This window comes from Coregonus lavaretus (genome assembly GCF_964263955.1).
Source record: "Coregonus lavaretus genome assembly, chromosome: 23".
Classification (NCBI taxonomy): Eukaryota; Metazoa; Chordata; class Actinopteri; order Salmoniformes; family Salmonidae; genus Coregonus; species Coregonus lavaretus.
In genome coordinates this window covers 35,165,406-35,187,450 of record NC_140010.1, presented here as the reverse complement: position 1 = coordinate 35,187,450, position 22,045 = coordinate 35,165,406, and the positions used below count along the sequence as shown (strand labels likewise).

The window sequence follows — 22,045 nt, the reverse complement described above, 5'->3', positions numbered from 1 at the left end:
TTGCCTCTCCTTCAAAGTGCATTGCAGTCTGAGGGGAGGGACCTTTACTCCTCTCCCCCAATGTGCTTTCAGAGGGAGGTGAGGAATGGGGGAAACAAGGGAAGGACCTCTGACCTTCTCATCCAATGGAGAGGAGAGAGGATGCGTTGAATCAAGGAAATGCAATTGAGGTTCTCCCAAGGACAGCTATTACAGCCCCCATGCAGTCTTTGTAAAACATTTTTTAAATCATCGCTGTATGTCTAATAAATCACTGTGCGTGTTTATTTAATGAAAATAATGCCAAAATATATTTTTTATCATTTATTTCCCAGAGCCTCCTTTGGGCCTTGAAATGCTCAGTTTGATCGTGTGGGCGTTAGGAAACAATTGTTAAGAGTATTTACATACACAGCCCTGATTGGCTGATAAGATGGTCTAGAGCCCACCCCCTTACCCAGATGAACAGTCATTGGTCTATTATAATCAGATCACATTGTGATGTCATGATGTGGGCCAGAAGTTCCATCCCACCTGAACAGGCTGATATTCCAGATTTCTTTTTCAAACAGCTCTTACACAAAAGGACATAATTTTCACTATTTCTGAGTGTTATTTCGACCTCATAGTAAGGCTGGGATGATACCAGTATCGCGATACTCGTTAGTATCTTATTTTTTAAATAAATATTTTTATTTTATTATTATGAACAAAACAAATACAAAAACAGAAATATACAAATAAGAGTACAGTTGAAGTTGGAAGTTGACATACACTTAGGTTGGAGTCAACCACTCCACAAATTTCTTGTTAACAAACTATAGTTTTGGCAAGTCGGTTAGGACATTTTCTTTGTGCATGACACAAGTAATTTTTCCAACAGTTGTTTACAGACAGATTATTTCACTTATAATTCACTGTATCACAATTCCAGTGGGTCAGAAGTTTACATACACTAAGTTGATTGTGCCTTTAAACAGCTTGGAAAATTCCAGAAAAAGATGTCATGGCTTTAGAAGCTTCTGATAGGCTAATTTACATAATTTGAGTCAATTGGAGGTGTACCTGTGGATGTATTTCAAGGCCTACCTTCAAACTCAGTGCCTCTTTGCTTGACATCATGGGAAAATCAAAATAAATCAACCAAGACCTCAGAATTTTTTTTGTAGAACTCCACAAGTCTGGTTCATCCTTGGGAGCAATTTCCAAACACCTGAAGGTACCACATTCATCTGTACAAACAATAGTACGCAAGTATAAACACCATGGGACCACGCAGCCATCATACCGCTCAGGAAGGAGACGCGTTCTGTCTCCTAGAGATGAATGTACTTTGGTGCGAAAAGTGCAAATCAATCCCAGAACAACAGCAAAGGACCTTGTGAAGATGCTGGAGGAAACAGGTACAAAAGTATCTATATTCACAGTAAAACAAGTCCTATATCGACATAACCTGAAAGGCTGCTCAGCAAGGAAGAAGCCACTGCTCCAAAACCGCCATAAAAAAGCCAGACTACGGTTTGCAACTGCACATGGGGACAAAGATCGTACTTTTTGGAGAAATGTCCTCTAGTCTGATGAAACATAAATAGAACTGTTTGGCCATAATGACCATCGTTATGTTTGGAGGAAAAAGAGGGATGCTTGCAAGCCGAAGAACACCATCCCAACCGTGAAGCACAGGGGTGGCAGCATCATGCTGTGGGGGTGCTTTGCTGCAGGAGGGACTGGTGCATTTCACAAAATAGATGGCATCATGAGGAAGGAAAATTATGTGGATATATTGAAGCAACATCTCAAGACATCAGTCAGGAAGTTAAAGCTTGGTCGCAAATAGGTCTTCTAAATGGACAATGACCCCAAGCATACTTCCAAAGTTGTGGCAAAATGGCTTAAGGACAACAAAGTCAAGGTAATGGAGTGGCCATCACAAAGCCCTGACCTCAATCCTATAGAAAATTTGTGGGCAGAACTGAAAAAGCGTGTGCGAGCAAGGAGGCCTACAAACCTGACTCAGTTACACCAGCTCTGTCAGGAGGAATGGGCCAAAATTCAACCAACTTATTGTGGGAAGCTTGTGGAAGGCTACCCAAAACGTTTGACCCAAGTTAAACAATTTAAAGGCAATGCTACCAAATGCTAATTGAGTGTATGTAAACTTCTGACCCACTGGGAATGTGATGAAGTAAATAAAAGCTGAAATAAATAATTCTCTCTACTATTATTCTGACATTTCACATTCTTAAAATAAAGTGGTGATCATAACTGACCTAAGACAGATAATTGTTACTAGGATTAAATGTCAGGAATTGTTTAAATGTATTTGGCTAAGGTGTATGTAAACTTCCGACTTCAACTGTACATAAACTTAACAGACAGGGGTATTACATATCAAGATACATTTTCAATTTGTCAAAACGTTTTATTCCTTTTTTTGTTTTTACACTTAATGATAATTTCAAAATAATATTTTAATTCTATCTTAAACAATGTGAAGAGGGGTTTGTTCTCCGCCCACTTCATTTTATAGATAAAGAATCTTCCATGAAAAATGTAAGGGTTGGTGTGAGGTGTGACCCAGGTGCGGTGCAGGATAGACAGTAGGCAGTAGGCAGAGATGGTGAAACAAGGATCTTTACTGGTGGTCCCAAAGCCAGGTGACAAAATAACGGACTTGTCACGATAAAATAGTACCTGTACATTCGTCTCGCGATCAGACACTGATTCGTACTGCTTGGCATCGAGAAACTAGCAGAGAAAACTGAGCAAGGGAACACAGGGAAGTGAGGGCATAAATACACAGGTGAACAGGTAGACACAGGTTACACCAATAGGATTAGTCACGATTAGTCCAGACTGTGAGTGAGGAGGTGCCTAAGTTTGTTGGAGGATGACACCAAGTGGGTCGCTCCGGAACTGCGAACCCCTCCTGTAACAGTGTCCCCCCCCCCGACGAACGGCCCCATCCATTCACCTCGGCGCCTCTGTGTGGAGGCGACGGAATGTTGTTATCAGCCATGGGTCCAGCATGTCCCTCCTGGGCACCTAGGAGCGCTCCTCCGGCCCATAACCCTCCCAGTCCACCAGAAATTGGAGACCCCTCCCCACCCGCCGGCAGTCCAGGATCCTGTCCACAGTAAAAGCCGGCTGCCCTCCAACGAAGGCGCAGTGGGGGAACAGGACAAGGAGGGGGAGTCAGGGGACAGGTGGCGACGGGCTGAGGAGGGACACATGGAACGTGGGATGCACCCGCATGGTGGGGTGAAGTTGCAGGCGGTAGGCCACTGGGTTGACTCGCCGGACCACTCTGAATGGCCCGTCAAACCGGGGGGACTCCACGCGAAGGGGAAGATCCCGCGTGGAGTGCCACACCCTCTGTCCCGGGTGAAAAACCGGGGCCGGGCGACACCTGCGGTTGGCCTGATGTTGAGACCTGACCGAGGCCCGCTTAAGCGCCGCCCGTACCTGCCTCCAGGTGCGGCAAAAGCGACTGATGTGGGCCTGGACTGAGGGGACTGCCGCCTTCTCCTCTTGCTCTGGGAATAGGGGGGGTTGGTACCCGTATTGGCACTGGAAGGTGGACAGGCTGGTGGATGAGCAGAGAAGGGTGTTGTGGGTGTACTCCGCCCATGCCAGTCGCTGACTCCATGTAGCTGGGTTGCTGGAGGCATAGCACCTCAGCACCCCCTCCAGATCCTCGTTGACGCGCTCCGTCTGCCCGTTCGACTTGGGAAGGAAGCCGGAAGACAAGCTGACGGAGGAGCCGAGGCACATGGCGAACGCCTTCCAGAACCTGGAGGCGAACTGAGGGCCCCGATCCGACACCACATATTGGGGAAGGCCATGGACCCGGGAAACGTGCTGCACCACCAACTTAGCTGTCTCCCGGGCCGACGGGAGTTTGAGAAGGGGAATGAAGTGGGCAGCCTTCGAAAACCGGTCCACAACGACCAGGATGACTGTGTATCCATCAGAGGGTGGTAGGGCAGAAATGAAATCCAGCGAGATGTGGGACCAGGGGTGCTTGGGGATAGGCAGGGGTCGGAGCAGCCCTGCCGCGGGCTGACGTGAGCTCTTCGTGCGTGCGCACACCGGGCAAGCAGCCACAAAGACGCGCGTATCCCCCTCAGCTGATGGCCACCAGAACCTCCTACGCAGGAACTCCAACGTCCTGGCGCCCCCCGGATGGCTGGTGAGGTCGGATGCGTGCGCCCACTGAAGCAGTCGTGAGCGCGCAGCCTTAGGTACGTACATCCTCCCTGATGGACCTCCACCCGGATCGGGCTCCCGCCGTAGCGCTGCTCTGACCAGCCTATTGATTCCCCACGAATCAGGGTTTTGGGGACAATGGGGTCGTTCCTCTCGACCCCGGATGGTATGAGATCTTGAACCGGAACCTGGGGAAGAACAACGCCCACCTGGCCTGGTTCGAGTTGAGCCTCTTGGCCTCCTGAATGTAGGCTAAGTTCTTAAGGTCAGTCCATATGACGAATGGATGGGCGGCCCCATCTAGCCAATGCCTCCACTCCCCCAGGGCGAGCTTGACCGCTAGCAGCTCACAGTTCCCCACGTCGTAATTCCGCTCCGCCGAGGACAGCCGTCGTGAGAAAAACGCGCAGGGGTGAGTCTTACCATCCGTGAGGAACCGCTGGGACAGGATTCATATCAAATCAAAATATATTTTATATTTGAGTTTCTTCAAAGTAGCATCAGATGACTTGGCCTCCACAATCACCCAACCTCTAACCAATTGAGATGGTTTGGGATGAGTTGGACCTCAGAGTGAAGGAAAAGCAGCCAACAAGAGCTCAGCATATGTGGGAACTCCTTCAAGACTGTTGGAAAAGCATTACAGGTGAAGCTGGTTGAGAGAATACCAAGAGTGTGCAAAGCTGTCATCAAGGCAAAGGGTGGCTACTTTGAAGAATCTAAAATATATGTTTGTTTTTTAAACCGTTTTTTTGGTTACTACATGATTCCATATGTATTATTTCATAGTTTTGATGTCTTCACTATTATTCTACAAGGTAGAAAATAGTCAAATTAAAGAAAAACCCTTGAATAAATAGGTGTGTCCAAAGTTTTGACTGGTACTGTACAGTGGGGAAAAAAAGTATTTAGTCAGCCACCAATTGTGCAAGTTCTCCCACTTAAAAAGATGAGAGAGACCTGTAATTTTCATCATAGGTACACGTCAACTATGACAGACAAAACGAGGAAAAAAAATCCAGAAAATCCCATTGTAGGATTTTTAATGAATTTATTTGCAAATTATGGTGGAAAATAAGTATTTGGTCAATAACAAAAGTTTCTCAATACTTTGTTATATACCCTTTGTTGGCAATGACACATGTCAAACATTTTCTGTAAGTCTTCACAAGGTTTTCACACACTGTTGCTGGTATTTTGGCCCATTCCTCCATGCAGATCTCCTCTAGAGCAGTGATGTTTTGGGGCTGTCGCTGGGCAATACGGACTTTCAACTCCCTCCAAAGATTTTCTATGGGGTTGAGATCTGGAGACTGGCTAGGCCACTCCAGGACCTTGAAATGCTTCTTACGAAGCCACTTCTTCGTTGCCCAGGCGGTGTGTTTGGGATCATTGTCATGCTGAAAGACCCAGCCACATTTCATCTTCAATGCCTTTGCTGATGGAAGGAGGTTTTCACTCAAAATCTCACGATACATGGCCCCATTCATTCTTTCCTTTACACGGATCAGTCGTCCTGGTCCCTTTGCAGAAAAACAGCCCCAAAGCATGATGTTTCCACCCCCATGCTTCACAGTAGGTATGGTGTTCTTTGGATGCAACTCAGCATTCTTTGTCCTCCAAACACGACAAGTTGAGTTTTTACCAAAAAGTTCTATTTTGGTTTCATCTGACCATATGACATTCTCCCAATCCTCTTCTGGATCATCCAAATGCACTCTAGCAAACTTCAGACGGGCCTGGACATGTACTGGCTTAAGCAGGGGGACACGTCTTGCACTGCAGGATTTGAGTCCCTGGCGGCGTAGTGTGTTACTGATGGTAGGCTTTGTTACTTTGGTCCCAGCTCTCTGCAGGTCATTCACTAGGTCCCCCCGTGTGGTTCTGGGATTTTTGCTCACCGTTCTTGTGATCATTTTGACCCCACGGGGTGAGATCTTGCGTGGAGCCCCAGATCGAGGGAGATTATCAGTGGTCTTTTATGTCTTCCATTTCCTAATAATTGCTCCCACAGTTGATTTCTTCAAACCAAGCTGCTTACCTATTGCAGATTCAGTCTTCCCAGCCTGGTGCAGGTCTACAATTGTGTTTCTGGTGTCCTTTGACAGCTCTTTGGTCTTGGCCATAGTGGAGTTTGGAGTGTGACTGTTTGAGGTTGTGGACAGGTGTCTTTTATACTGATAACAAGTTCAAACAGGTGCCATTAATACAGGTAACGAGTGGAGGACAGAGGAGCCTCTTAAAGAAGAAGTTACAGGTCTGTGAGAGCCAGAAATCTTGCTTGTTTGTAGGTGACCGAATACTTATTTTCCACCATAATTTGCAAATAAATTCATTAAAAATCCTACAATGTGATTTTCTGGATTTTTTTTCCTCAAATTGTCTGTCATAGTTGACGTGTACCTATGATGAAAATTACAGGCCTCTCTCATCTTTTTAAGTGGGAGAATTTGCACAATTGGTGGCTGACTAAAAACTTTTTTTCCCCACTGTATGTCTGCCCTTCATAAAACCAGACTGGGTATCATCAATGATTTGGTCAAGACCTTTTTAAGTCTTTCAGCAAAGATGGATGCAAGTAGCTTTCCATCAGTGTTCATTCATGTGATTGGTCTCCAATTTTCTAACATCACAGGATCTTTGTTTGATTTGGGGATTACAGAAATGAGGCCTTATGTCATAAAGAAACAGGCAGGACCCCTAAATCAATTGCCTCCTTAAAAACATTAAATATAAATTCAACAATATCCTCCTGAAAATATTTATAGAATTCACTAGTAAGGCTATCATTCCCTGGAGATTTGTTCTCTTTTAACTTGCTGATACATTTGTTTTATTTCATTAATATAAATAAATTCATCACAAGACTTTTGGAAGTCTTCATCTATGAATTTTGCATAGTCTTTGACAGAGTCTAGAAAGGCAGACATGTCACTAGTAGGACAGACATTACTGGTGTAAAGATTACCATAGAATTCTGAAACATATTTTGAAATATCTTTGGGTATATTAAGCTTATGAACAGAGGTAAATTCAGAATTCTTTCTCTCTAAATTGTAAAAGTATTTTGTGTTTTTTTCACCTTCCTCCAACCATTTCCTTCTTGATCTTACAAATGCTCAATTTTCTCTCTCTTCATACATTCAGTCCATTTCTAGTTGTAAAGAAAATAACTGACCCTTTCCTTCTTCATCAAGGTCCTCCATAAAGATTAGAGAAAGTATTTCCTTAACAAGTTTCTCTTCCCTCAATCTTTTAAATTCAGCAATTTCTTTACCTCTCTTCATGGCTGTTTGACTTATTTCATACTTCATTAATTCCTAATATTTCCCTTAAGACTTAAATAGCTGGGCTTTCCTCCAATTTTCTTGTATAATATCTTTGGCATCCATCTTGAAATTATCATCTTCCAACAGTCTACTATTGCATTTCCAATAACTCCGATTCGGTTGATTAACTTCAGAGCCATTAATATTTAAAGATAAGAATATAGCTTTATGATCAGTAAGAATTGATGGTTCAATGGATACCTTGACTACAGTGTTATCTAATGATTAGAAATCAACCAGAAGTCAATTCTTGACTGTCTGGACATGTCCTTGTTATACCAAGTGAAGTCCTTTTCATCAGGATATTTAGATCTCCAAATATCGAATAATCCAAGACCAAGACATAGATTATTAAACTCAGGATTAACAATGCTGGATCTGTTAGGAGGGGGATATCTGTCAATCATCAAATTAGATACAGAATTAAAATCTCCACCTAAGATCCTTTTGATATCCTGAAATACACCTTTAACTCTATTAATCTCTTCTTCATATTCTTGAAATAATATCCTGTTGTTTTGTTTGTTGTTGGATGCATAGATAATCCCTAGTCAAAACATTTCACTGTTCAAATTCACTGTTAAAATTAACCAACGTGTCACGCCCTGGCTCTGGGGACTATGTTATGTTGAGCCAGGGTGTGTAAGTCTATGTTTTGTATATCTATGTTGGCCTGAGTGACTCCCAATCAGAGGCAACGAGTGTCAGCTGGTTGTCTCTGATTGGGAGCCATATTTAACTATCGGTCTTTTCACTTTGTGTTGTGGTTTCTTGTTCCTTTTGGTTGGTGTGTATCGAAGGACTTCACGTTTTGATCGGGTGATCTGTTTAATAAATAATATGTACGCATTCAACGCTGCGCATTGGTCCTCCTCCTTAAGCGAACGTGACAGAAGAAACCACCAAGACAGGACCAAGCAGCGTGAAGAGGAGAGAGGAAGGACCTTGGATCAGGGGAGTAGGAGTTTCGGCTGGGCCACGCTAAGTGAAGAGGAGAGAGGCTGGTCTATGAAGCAATGGATCGAGAGTCTGGCGAGAGCTAGGGAGGCCTGGTCCACGGGGAGGAGAGAACCCCAGAAGATTTTTAGGGGGGGGCTCACGACGTGGACGACGGGGCAGCCGGAGGCCGCGATGGAGCGGTCCAGCGGGTGTGAAGAGGAGGCCGCCAGGTTAAGGGGGCCACTGGTCACAGAGGAGAGGGAAAGTGTGGAGGCACGGCGAGAGGTACTGGGGTGTGTTACCAGTCCGGTCCGGCCCGTTCCTGATCCCTGCATAGGGCCAGTGGCGTGTGTCCCCAGTACGGTTCGGCCTGTTCCTGCCTCTCGCACCGAGCCTGTGGTGCGCGTCGTCAGCCCTGTCCGGCCCGTTCCTGCTCTCCGTACCAAGTCGGTGGTGCGCGTCGCCAGCCCAGTCCGGCCCATCCAAGCTTCCCGCACCAAGCCAGTGGTGTGCGTCGTCAGTCCGGCACGGCCCGTTCCTGCTCTCCGCACCAAGTCTGTGGTGCGCGTCGCCAGCCCAGTCCGGCCCATCCAAGCTTCCCGCACCAAGCCAGTGGTGTGCGTCGTCAGTCCGGCACGGCCCGTGCCTGCTCTCCGCACCAAGTCTATGGTGCGTTTCGTCAGCCCTGTCCGGCCCATTCCTGCTCTCCGCACCAAGTCTGTGGTGCGCGTCGCCAGCCCAGTCCGGCCCATCCAAGCTCCCCGCACCAGGTCAGTGGTGCGCGTCGTCAGCCCGGTCCGGCTCATTCCTGCTCCCCGCACCAAGTCAGGGGTGCGCTTCGTCAGCCCGGTCCGGCCCGTTCCTCCTCCACGCATCAAGCCAGGGGTGTGTGTCGTCAGTCCAGCACAACCCGTGCCTGGGTCATGTCCGGAGCCGGATCCGCCGCCGAGGCGGAGTGCCCACCCGGTCCCTCCCCTGTTGTGGTTGTTTGGCGCGGCCGGAGTCCGCGCCTTTGGGGGGGGGTACTGTCACGCCCTGGCTCTGGGGACTATGTTATGTTGAGCCAGGGTGTGTAAGTCTATGTTTTGTATATCTATGTTGGCCTGAGTGACTCCCAATCAGAGGCAACGAGTGTCAGCTGGTTGTCTCTGATTGGGAGCCATATTTAACTATCGGTCTTTTCACTTTGTGTTGTGGTTTCTTGTTCCTTTTGGTTGGTGTGTATCGAAGGACTTCACGTTTCGTTCGTTGTTTTGATCGGGTGATCTGTTTAATAAATAATATGTACGCATTCAACGCTGCGCATTGGTCCTCCTCCTTAAGCGAACGTGACACAACGTCCAGAGTGGTGAGTCTTACTACTGATTAATTAATTGAACAAAGAGATAAAGCTTGACATATATAATTGTTTTTAGATGGTCATACTATGGATAATTTAGCAATTTGATTTGGAAATGTAGGACCCCTTTAGGTATAAAATAATATATAAAATATATATAGGACATATAAAAAACTCTGGAAATATATATATATATATATTTTTTACACATACAGTATTTAACCCCTTTTTTTGGGTAGGCACAAAAGTACCTTCATACTTCCGTTTGTTTTTTAAAACCGGTACCGGTTACCTTCAGACCCGTGACACTTGTGGGGGGTCGTAGAGCAAAACGTGAGAATCTCCCCTTTCCACAGTGGGGCTCCATTAGTTTGTAGCCCAAACGGTTTGGACGCTACCAAACAGAAGTTGGCACATCGACGGTACCAACTTTAGACGAGTCTCCTGATACTAATCGTTCGGACACTACAGGCGTTTTTGTGAGAAGACCGATTTTAGGGATGTCTCATGGTCTGACAAACACAGCTCTAGCTCTCTATCTTAAACTGACAGATTTTGATGGGGATATTTTTGTTATGTAACTTAGATTTGCTCTAGGGGGTTAAATCCGTTTTTGAAATGTTTTTCTGCTGTGCATAATATGCGGTAGGCTATGTATAGTTTTTTCCGGCCTTGGGCTCATAGGCATATTAGAGCTTATGCATAGGCCTATATATTATAAAGGCCTATGGATGTTTTGAATTAATTATCACCTTAGAAAGTGCTGTCCATTTTGTTGTGTTAGGCTTTGAAACAACATCCACAATGACCATGTTTTCCACTCAGTTTCAACCTGTTGTTGAACTTCTTTCTTCAAATTGATCAAAAGCATGATACTGTTTTGCTGATAAGTGTTTGATGTGATTTTTAATTGCATTTGCATTGATGTCAGAGTGGTTAGAGGGACAATAGAGCCCTGAGTACCATTAGCGACCTGATGATCATTATTGAGTTGGGTACTACCAACGCATGTCCAGAGTGCATAAGAGGAGATTATCATGACTCAATGGTCACATGGAATTTTACTGCAGTCATGACTCATGACTGCCGGTGTGGCGGTAATTCGGGTAGTTGGAGACCTGCTGTAAACAGTGAAAGGATATATTTACATGTGTACTATTCACACCCTTGCTTCATTCCAGCTAGTTAGATGTGCAACCACTGACTAACTATAGCTAGGGGAATATCTCTAGTCTAGCAATAGATACTGTTGTTTTGGCTGTATAGCATCATTGAATAAGATTACCAATGGTTAGCTAGGTAGATAGGCTATATCAGTCAGCTAACCATTTACAGTAACAACAGTTAATTAAGAAGTCAATACACACTAAATCTTCTGCAGAAATGTAAAAATCATACCTTATCTTGGCACTGTGGCACGGTATGGGCAGCTATTAATCAAATAATTTATAGATAATAGATTAATAGAATGGCGTTAGAAGGGTGACATCCTACTTTGAAAGGACAGGAACTGTTGGCTGTGCACTTAACCAATGACAGGAATTCCATATTTAAACCCACCCATGTGAAAAACGAAACATCAAGTTTTTTGGTTTTATATGCAAACTATCAAAATGTACACGGACCGTAATCTTACCTCAGGAATCTTGACAAAATGTTGTCCACAACATAGGCTAATTATCTTGACTGCCTTAACAACATAGACACCAAAATCTTCTGTCAATTCTCCAGGTCAACATTAATCAACATCAATCGCCTGCAGTATCACACCAGCTCTTTATCACTTGACTGTCATTCAGAAAATCCTTTCTTGAATCAGCTGATGTTGCACGATAATTTCCCCACATAACTAAACAGCTAGACATCAAAAGCGCATCAAACAACTGTTATGCATAATTATTAAAGAACCCCTATAATGACAGTATTGAGTTTTGTATGATTCATCTTGTTAAAGTTACAGTACTCTTTCTGTTAGAAGCATTTTATTTTGCAACCCATACATTATTTGGGATATGTGTGCCCATGAAAACTGTTTTCACACCTTAACATAGGGATATACGAAATGTTACACGTTACAGTGCACTTCCGAGATCTCCATACAAAAAGGAGTCCAACAGCAATATCCAGGAATTTTACAGGATCAAGTGCAATATGTAATTCAATTGTTAAATGCTTAGTATATGATAGAACGACAAACAGCAGTATCATAAATGTAAGGAAAGAAAGGTAGTGTTTAAACATAGGTTTTTATTCAACTCATGAATTATATTGAATGTATCTATGTTCCCCCTTTATATCTTAATGTATTCACATGAGAAAAAAAAGGTACATTATCACTAATGACTTTGTAACAGCTCCAAACAGTTCACTGGTACCCTAGTTTATAGAAAGACCCAACACCAAAAAAAAAGCCTCTGATCTCCTCTTTACTCGTTCCCCTAATTTGACCCCTCCCATCACAGCAAGGGGGCGTGGCCTCCGGCTTCCAGCACGTTGTGACCAATGACGTGAGTGTGAAGCGCCTGTTGCACATCAAGGGGAGGCGGGCCATCCGAGCCACAGAGGTGGCCCTGTCCTGGGCTAGCTTCAACCAGGGAGACTGCTTCATCGTGGACCTGGGAAAGGTAAGACTCTACACAGTACAGCCTTCGTGAAATGTACACCTGTGTATATAGATATAGGGATTTGAAAGCTGGAGTCAGAGCTATTAGCTAAGTTATATGATGAGCAAAATGATGTGGCTACACCATTGAAGGGACTCTGTAGTCTGTAGAATTGGTGAAATGATCATCATTAACATGAACTCATATTTACAGCACCTCACATTTCTGTGTAAATCATGCATTGATGTCAATTATTATTTGCATAACATTTCAAGTTAGGCATCTCAAAATAGGAGTTCACGCCTGAAGGGCTATAGCTAAGTAACATGAGAAGCAAAAATGATGTACACCAGAAATCACATAGCTGAATCTTCTCCACTCTACCTCTTCCCCAGGATATCTACCAGTGGTGTGGCAGTGAGTGTAACCGCTTTGAGCGTCTGAAGGCCTCCCAGGTGGCCATTGACATCAGGGACAATGAGAGGAACGGCAGGGCCAAACTCCACATGGTGGAGGAAGGGGCTGAGCCACAGGCACTTACTGAGGTGAAAGATAGGGATACACACACACACATGCATGTACCAACGTACACACACACACACACACATACACACACACACACACACACACACACATACTTATACACGTACAGTAACATTCAAACAGCATTCAAATATTCATCATTGGATGTGGGAATTACTGTATAACATATCATAAAATGGTGCTATACATTTTTGAGGAGTTTCCTGGTTATTGAAATCGCCCTCACCGTGGGAATGCAGATGGGTACAAATGCCTTTTTTGTGCCCTGTACCACTTCTGTGCCATAGCCTTTTGCTAAACTGGGCCCCCCCAAACAAGTATATGGCAATGTCTCTAATCAGACTAATGAGAGAGAAAAAATAGAAAGATAAAGTGAGAAAGTGAATAAGAAGAGAAAAGAGAGACTGGCCATGCATGTGTATGGGGCCTGGAACAGGGCTGCTCTGTGTTTCTGTATGAAGCTAATCCTCCATGTTGGATCCTCCTAGGCTCTGGGGCCCAAACCCAGTATCCCCCCTGGCACACCCGATGATGAGAAGGTGGACACCTCCAACAGGAAGAAGGGTGCCCTCTACATGGTAACTGATTTTACTGCACTTTGTTGTTTAGCATCAGCATCATGATTTGTTATCGTTGTTGTTGTTCCTATCTCATTGTTCTCTTCTCTTGATAATGGTGTTGTCCATTTCAGTTCTCACATATTGTTGATCTCTGATGTTGTATCTATTTGTTGATTCCATATTGATCCCTTATTTATACATGGGAATTCATAGAGAAGAATACATTATTTTTCAAGGGAGAACTGTCAATATATGTACAGGATAAATGTATGTATCTATTGATATCTAATCCCTGTGTTTTGTAGATCTCCAATGCCTCTGGCTCTATGAAGTCATCAGTGGTGGCCTCCTCCAGCCCTTTCAAACAGGCCATGCTGACCGCTGAGGAGTGCTACATCCTGGACAACGGAGTGGACAAGAACGTCTTTATATGGAAAGGTAGGCTACTCCTCTCCTCTCCACTCTGCTTTTGAAAACATTTGCCAGGATATTGATCATCATGTGACGCACTTCGACAAAGCAAGTCGTTTGTCGGAAAAGATGCAACTTCTGGAAACAGCTCCATCTGGTCAAAAATAGTTTTGGGGCATATATGGCTACCTCAACATGTAATGTTTCACAACATTCTTTTCAGAGTTCTCTCTTTACGTATTTGTTTTAGCGATTGTCTGTTGAGTTGTGTTGATAATTTAGCATCCCTATCTGTCCCCCCATCACAGGACCCAAGGCCAACACATCGGAGCGTAAAGCAGCCATGTCAGCAGCCCAGCAGTTCATCAAAGAGAAAGGCTACTCCAATAAGACACAGGTACACTGATGGAATAACGTGAAGTTTAATTTTGAAATGAGCATGGACTAAAACATTTTGACCATTGCCAGGTCTTGCTCAGGCACTACCAGGCAATGCTCAAAATTTTGTTAGCCATGTCCACTTAAAAAAATAAATAATGAATATAAAAAAAGATTGATAGTCTCACGTAACCATACTTCCAAATGTCATTTATCACTCGGCTATTGGAACGAACGTGAGATGAAATTGTGGTTTATGGTGAACAAAACTCTTATTTCTTCTTTGGCCCTGCAGATCCAGGTACTTCCAGCAGGAGGCGAGACCACTCTGTTCAAGCAGTTCTTCAGTGACTGGAAGGACAAGGACCAGACCACGGGCCCCAGTAAGGCCTACAGCATCGGCCGCATTGCCAAGGTGGAGCAGGTGCCCTTCGACGCCTCCTCCCTCCACTCCAACAACAACATGGCCGCCCAGCATGGCATGGTGGATGATGGCAAAGGCAAAGTCCAGGTAAAACACATAATACTGGACTACAATGGAAATAACTAAGTCAAGGGTCTCAAACTCATTTTGCCCAGGGTCTGGCTGTTTATCTTTACAAAGACAATTGTAGGCCGTATTAAATCGACTTGCGGGCCAGATGTGGCCCACCACCCGTATGTTTCAGACCCCTGAACTAAGTCTTTGGACTTTACTGTGTTTCTATCATCTTAAATTTGGGAACGTCCAGGAAAATACAACGTTTTGAAGTGGCAGTCAGGGTGCTGGGCACTTTCATAACAAATCAGGGCAGAAACATAAACGTTGAAAATTATATTGTGAGTGAGCACCCCTAACTATTGCTTTGGTTTCAGATCTGGCGTGTTGAGGATGGTGATAAAGTGGCTGTGGATCCCTCCTCCTACGGCCAGTTCTATGGAGGAGACTGTTACCTCATCCTCTACAGCTACAGACTGGGAGGCAGGGAGCAGCACATCATCTACACCTGGTCAGTACATTAAACATCATCCACAACTATGCTGTAAACATGACGTCATTTATTTACACCTAGTTAGTGCAAATGACATCACCTACACCTAATTATCTACTGTGCACCTGGTCAGTGCAAATGACATCGACACCAGGTTTGTGTACAACAAATTAATTACACAAAGGGGGCATTTTACCTAACCCTATTCTGAAACACTTCCACGTGTCCACCTTGATCTAGTTCATAAAGAAAGATGTATCTGAAATGAGCATGACAAAAAAGGTGTGGTTAACATGTTTGTTGGTTTGTGTGTGTTTTTTTTATCTGTATCCGTGTGTGTGTGTGTGTGTGTGTGTATATATCAGGCAGGGGCTGAAGTGCACCCAGGATGAGCTGGCTGCTTCTGCCTTCATGACAGTGAAGCTGGATGACTCTATGGGAGGAGCCCCTGTTCAGGTGGGTCTCTATCCTCTCCAGCTCATCTTCCTGTCCCCAACACTCCCACGCACAGTCAATAGCTATGGCGGTGTGAAGTTCTTATTCGAAAGGGCACAGGACAAAGCACTGTACGTTAATAGACCAAAGGTTGTCAAGCCGTTGCATTTATTGTGGTTCATAAAGGGCAAGGGCAGCTGCTGCGTTGGTATCCAGTCATTTAAGTCTCTAACAAATGAGGTCATATTATTGAACCTCTTGTGCATTTTGTCCTGTTTTTATAGACTGAATAATTGTGTGGAAAGGTTTTGATACTGACCAGCAGAGGGCAGTCACTCTTTGTTTTGCTTCCAGTTGGGTTTTTCAAGCAGTTTTGTGTTAAACATTTTAATGGGTACCACCATATTAGCACTAAATGTTACATCATGACAGTTCAGTATATTAAGGAAAGCAATCTTTGCCTCAATTTTCATGAAATCAACAGAATGACCCATCACTTTAGAATGGGTTTTGTTAATCTACATCATTATCATTAAGTGTCCATGTTCATCTACTTCCCCCTACAGGTGCGTGTGACCCAGGGCCAGGAACCCCCCCACCTGATGAGCCTGTTCCAGGACAAGCCCATGATGGTCCACATTGGAGGGACGTCCCGTAAAGGGGGACAGACAGGAACTGGCAGCACACGCCTCTTCCACATTCGCCAGTCCTCCACCCGTGCTACACGAGCTGTAGAGGTGAGTTCTCAGTGTGTCTATGTGTGAGGGAGAGGGAAAGATAAGTCAGGTCGGGTTCAACAGGGGTATATTATGATACCATTACCTATTAAGATGGAAGAGGGGGGCTTGGCGGGGTGGGAAGGGGTGGGAAACATGGTTTCCGGGTGGGGAGGGAGGATGGGGACTGAGGGGGTTGGGGGGAATGGGTTGGGAAGGGGGAGCCTTTTTTGTTTATTTTCCTTGCATGCAAAATATTACAAAACTGTTGATACTGTTCTTTATCTTTGTATGCATTTCTCCTTATTTAAAAAATAATAATTTGAGCGGCAGCCCACGGGTACAAGAAAATATGTGAAAATATGAAATGCAAATATGATAACTGAATATATGAATATATCTGAATTAATATGACTTTGAATGTTATACCTGTACCCGTAACTAGGGCTGTAACTAGGGCTGTTGGGTTAATCATATTACTGCCACACCAGCAGTCATGAGTCATGACTGCAGTAAAATTCCATGTGACAGTTGAGTAACGGTAATCTCCTCTTATGCACTCTGGACATGCTTGGTAGTACCCAACCAGCTAACGACCATCAGGTTGCTAATGGCCTGGTACTTAGGGCTCTATTGTCCCTCTAACCACTCTGACATCAATGCAAATTCAATTAAAAATCACATCAAACACTTATCAGCAAAACAGTATCATGCTTTTGATCAATTTGAAGAAAGAAGTTCAAAAACAGGTTGAAACTGAGTGGAAAACATGGTCATTGTGGATGTTGTTTCAAAGCCTAACACAACGAAATGGACAGCACTTTCTAAGGTGATGATTAATTCAAAACATCCAAACGCATATTAGAGCTTATGCATACGCATAGGCCTATATATGAGCCCAAGCCTGGAAAAATACCTGATTTAAAATATTGATTGTGCCATTGTACAATAAATAGCCTACCGCATATTATGCATGTCAGGAAAACATTTAAAAAACAGATTTAAGATGTCCTTGGTACATAATTGGTCTAGCCTATACTCCAAAATTAAACAAATTTGAGTAATCGCCTTTGAGTGTGGACTATATTATTATGCATACTGGATGGACTGGTTACCTTATGCTATGCTCCAAAAGTTATATCCATGAGTCTGGGAGAGAACATACTGTATAGGCCTAGGCGATGCTGTTGGTTCATTGATTGTGCAGGGCGGCTTATAGAGTTATCCTACAAGTATAGTGAATTTGTATTTGATTTGGAATAGCCTAGTAATAGGGAATTTTTTATATTTTTTATTAATTAATAGGCTGACATTACCTTTAGCTACAGAATATCTCACCACCGTGCATTTCCATCTCATCCCCTCTCTCCTTCATTCCTTTCTCGAGTGCGCAGAGAGAAGGGCTGTCAAGTTTAATGAAATATGTTTCATTGTGAAAACATGTTATTATTGATGTTCCAAAACAGATTTCACTTGGTTTCCCAAATTAAGCACTGGGTACCTTCAGGAACAATGTTGGAGTCTCCATGGCATACAGAGTTTGTACGGAATATCACCTGTCGCGCAGCGAGAGGCTGCATGCTCCTCAAACAGTGTTTGATGAATGGAGTGAAATAACCGGAGTAGCCTACCTGGCACGATTGAAAAACGAACAGGCATGAAAGCGGCCTCCATTCGCTATTCGAGTGAGTTAGTAAAGACAAGATTAAATTGAAAATAGTCTGATGGGTGAAAATATGATCACTTGATGAGAGAACAACATGCACAGCTTTGAGGCAAGAAACAGAGTGCAAGCTTTTGCAGGTGCAGGTGCGCTGGAGGTGATTAGGGTGCGTTGGGTTTCCATTCCGGTGTTGCCGAGGTGGTGCGCTCAGACCGGTGGCTCAGTAGACCGGCGAATCAGAGCGCCGGAGGGGAGCAACGGGAGGAGACGTGACAAATAGCCAATAGTCACATCATGCAGCCCATATATGTTTTGATTTCTAAGACATTCTAAGGTTTTTATCATTCACAACTAAAGTTACCAAATAACTCTAAATCTAGTGTATAGGACCTGTTTCAAATGATCACTTTTATGCTCAACATAGCCACTTCATATGCACACTCACAATGGAATGGGAAAAATATCCTTTCTATTTTATTCAGCTTACTATAAAGTCATATAATATAAAATAATGGCATGGGATTTATAAGCATATCTTGTCTGCTAAATGAACAAGATTACGGCCTACAGTAGGCCAACTCATATTCTGTTCCTCTGGAATACATTTTCTTCATATCATAATGTTTCTTTAGACCTGCCTAAAATAAATAATGGATTTATTGTTATGGTGTATATTAAATTGATTTATTAGACTTTTTTCAATGTAGATGTTCCAAAGGAGCGCATCAGTGGCTTGTATGTGTGGAGGCCTGGAGATGCTAAACGTGTTTATGTTAATTAACGGTCAATTACTGTGAGACCGGCCTACTTTTGCATGACAATAACCGGCTGACAGAATTTTATGACAGTTGGTCACAAAAAAAAGATGGGAGATAATAACCATCGGTGTGGGTGGAGGCTGGACAGGCCCTTAGAAGAACATCTAAGAGTGTAATATAGTAGAAGTGTAGAAACAGTGTAGTATAAGAAGTACGATTCTACTTTTACCAGACCACTTCTGATCACCTCTTGTCTTTTCTCCCTGTCAGGTAGAGCCGTCCGCTTCCTTCCTGAATGCCAATGACGTGTTTGTGCTCAAATCTCCTGATGCCATGTTTGTGTGGAGGGGGGTGGGCGCCAGCGAGGAGGAAATGGCCGCCGCCAAGCATGTGGTGGGCATCCTGGGTGGCAGTGCCAGTGATGTGTCCGAGGGCAAGGAGCCAGGTAAGGATTTCATGAAGTGTTCCATCTTTATTGTATTAGTGGGGTGCATCTCAATAGTCCAACGTGTCTTCCTCTTCTTGCCTTATCTCCTTCATCTACACTAGGCTGAAATCACAGGATAGGTAAAGGCTATTTGGTGGTGGCTTCCTCTCATGTATTTGCTTGACAATCTACCTTTTTCAGATCAGTGTTGATGAAGGAAAGGTTACAATGAGAGGAAACAACTTTAGACAATTGAAATGTGCCCCTAAATAACACAGGAAATAGATAACATCCCACATCCTAATATATCACAACAAAACACTACAGTTCCAAAGAACTAGTGAAATGAATCTATGCTGGTCTTTCCTGTGCTAGCTGGTTTCTGGTCTGCCCTTGGAGGAAAGAAGGAGTACCAGACCTCCAAAAGTCTGCAGAACATGGTCAAACCTCCACGCCTGTTTGGCTGCTCCAACAAGACCGGATGCCTCAGCGTAAGTGATGGAGTGTTGTTGAGTGTGTCTTACATAGCGTGTCACTCTTGGATAGATTGATGACTACTTAATTCAACCCCAATCAGAAATTCAGTGTCACTCAGAAGGAGAGAAAATTGCATAGGTAATACAAAGTAGAATACTACAAAGCAAAAGTCCAATGTGCCCATGTTCCACAGTGCTGTATTGTAATCCTCCAATCATCAGGTGGAAGAGGTTCCTGGAGACTTCCAACAGTCTGACCTGGCCACTGATGATGTCATGTTGCTGGACACCTGGGACCAGGTGAGTGAAGCTCCCCCATCATCATCATAATTCACAAGCTTGTTCATCTTCTGCTCTCAAAAAACAATGCAGAGTGAATCTGAAAGTCTATAAGCTAACAGCATGTGTGGCCTCCCACCAGATCTTCCTCTGGATCGGCAATGATGCGAATGCGGAAGAGAGGACTGGAGCACCCAAAATAGGTACGAGAACACGCAGGGAAACAAACTTTTACAGTGGTCCCTACTCAGGACCCAGACAGGGGTCACAACTGATTAAGAAGAACATAAGTTACCTTATGACTCCCACTGTATCTAGCTATATAATCAAAGGATGACCTTTATATTTGTAAAAGGTTGTTTTCTCCCTCCGACGCTCACCATTGTATACAGTTGAACTTGGACATTGGTTTCAGCCTATGGTTAAAGCTCCACTTTCTGTGGCCTTCATACAAATATGTTCTGCATCAAACCATATGAGTGCCTTTTGTGAGTTAATAACATAACAGTACTGTATTTCTGGTCTCTCTCTTTAGCTAGAGACTTGGACTGTCAATATATAGGAATAATGTTTATGCTCCCTCCCTCCATCTCCCTCTCTAGCTAAGGACTATGTGGACTCAGACCCCTCTGGACGCAGAGGGCTGTCCATCGCCACCATCAAACAGGGTGCTGAACCCCCAACCTTCACTGGCTGGTTCCAGGCTTGGGACCCTAAAATGTGGGAAACAGACCCTCTGGGGAGAATCCATGCCCTCTTCTAAATGCCAAACTCCACCACCCCCTTACCTATCTGCCACTTGCCCATACCCATTCCCTTGCCACTCCCCTGCACTGCTGTTTGGGAGTTTCTGCCTCTATTATGTACCAGTGCAGTGCAGTACACTGCTCTGTAACTCTAGCTTGAAAAAATGCCATAATGTTGTCGTTTTTAGAGCTGTATGAAACGTCTGCCTAGCATGTTTTTTTTAATTTCCTGTTAGAGCATATATTTGGGAGCTTTCTCACTCCAGTAGGCCTAGTGTATTGAATCCAAAATGTATTTTTTGCACTTCGTCTTGGTATGTGATGCATGCTGCATTTTAACAAGATACAATACATGGCCAAAAGTATGTGGACACCAGCTCATCGAACATCTCATTCCAAAATCATGGGCATTAATATGGATTTGGTCCCCCCTTTGCTGCTATAACAGCCTCCACTCTTCTGGGAAGGCTTTCCACTAGATGTTGGAACATTGCTGCAGGGACTTGCTTCCATTCAGCCACAAGAGCATTAGTGAGGTCGGGCACTGATGTTGGGCGATTAGGCCTGGCTCGCAGTCGGCTTTCCAATTCATCCCAATTGTGTGGCCTACCACTTCACGGCTGAGCCGTTGTTGCTCTTAGACGTTTCCACTTCAAAATAACAGCACTTACAGTTGACCGGGGCAGCTCTAGCAGGGCAGAAATTTGACGTAAGGTGGCAGGGGCATCCTATGACGGTGCCACGTTGAAAGTCACTAATCTCTTCAGTAAGGCCATTCTACTGCCACTGTTTGTCTATGGAGATTGCATGGCGGTGTGCTCGATTTTATACACCTGTCAGCAATGGGTGTGGCTGAAATAGCCAAATCCACTCATTTGATGGGGTGTCCACATACTGTTGTATATGTAGTGCATCTAGCTGAATAAATATGTCATCTCTTTTTTACATGATTTTTGATGATTCTGAAATGCTAGTACAGATGGATTTTAAATAAATTCCTAGTGTTTTAAAGGATTGTGTTTCTTCTGTGGACTGTGGTAGAACAACTCTAGAAATTAGGATATGTTGGTAGCCTCCATTTTCTATGTTGACAGGAGGCCACATGGATAGGAATGTCAGCAGACCAGTGTATCACACTTCTAACATCAGCACAACCTCTTTCTTCCTGCCTGTTCCATGATCTCGCCATCACGGTTGACAACTCCATTGTGTCCTCCTCCCAGAGTGCGAAGAGCCTTGGCGTGACCCTGGACAACACCCTGTCGTTCTCCGCTAACATCAAGG

General features: G+C 44.1%; 1 protein-coding gene across 1 annotated transcript in view; it reads left to right on the top strand.

Moving 5' to 3' along the window:
• Window positions 1–21,775, top strand: part of LOC311099000 (gelsolin-like) — a 29,114-nt gene extending 7,339 nt beyond the window's left edge. Inside the window, exons 4-17 of the mRNA XM_084139590.1 lie at window positions 12,258–12,419; window positions 12,794–12,943; window positions 13,430–13,519; window positions 13,807–13,939; window positions 14,221–14,309; window positions 14,586–14,801; window positions 15,146–15,279; window positions 15,627–15,717; window positions 16,263–16,433; window positions 19,104–19,278; window positions 19,636–19,751; window positions 19,959–20,036; window positions 20,158–20,218; window positions 20,618–21,775. Of these exons, the coding sequence (XP_083995716.1) occupies window positions 12,258–12,419; window positions 12,794–12,943; window positions 13,430–13,519; window positions 13,807–13,939; window positions 14,221–14,309; window positions 14,586–14,801; window positions 15,146–15,279; window positions 15,627–15,717; window positions 16,263–16,433; window positions 19,104–19,278; window positions 19,636–19,751; window positions 19,959–20,036; window positions 20,158–20,218; window positions 20,618–20,778 (1,827 nt within the window). The 3' untranslated portion in view covers window positions 20,779–21,775. The remainder of the gene's footprint in view (window positions 1–12,257; window positions 12,420–12,793; window positions 12,944–13,429; window positions 13,520–13,806; window positions 13,940–14,220; window positions 14,310–14,585; window positions 14,802–15,145; window positions 15,280–15,626; window positions 15,718–16,262; window positions 16,434–19,103; window positions 19,279–19,635; window positions 19,752–19,958; window positions 20,037–20,157; window positions 20,219–20,617) is intronic.
• The last annotated feature ends 270 nt before the right edge of the window (window positions 21,776–22,045 follow it).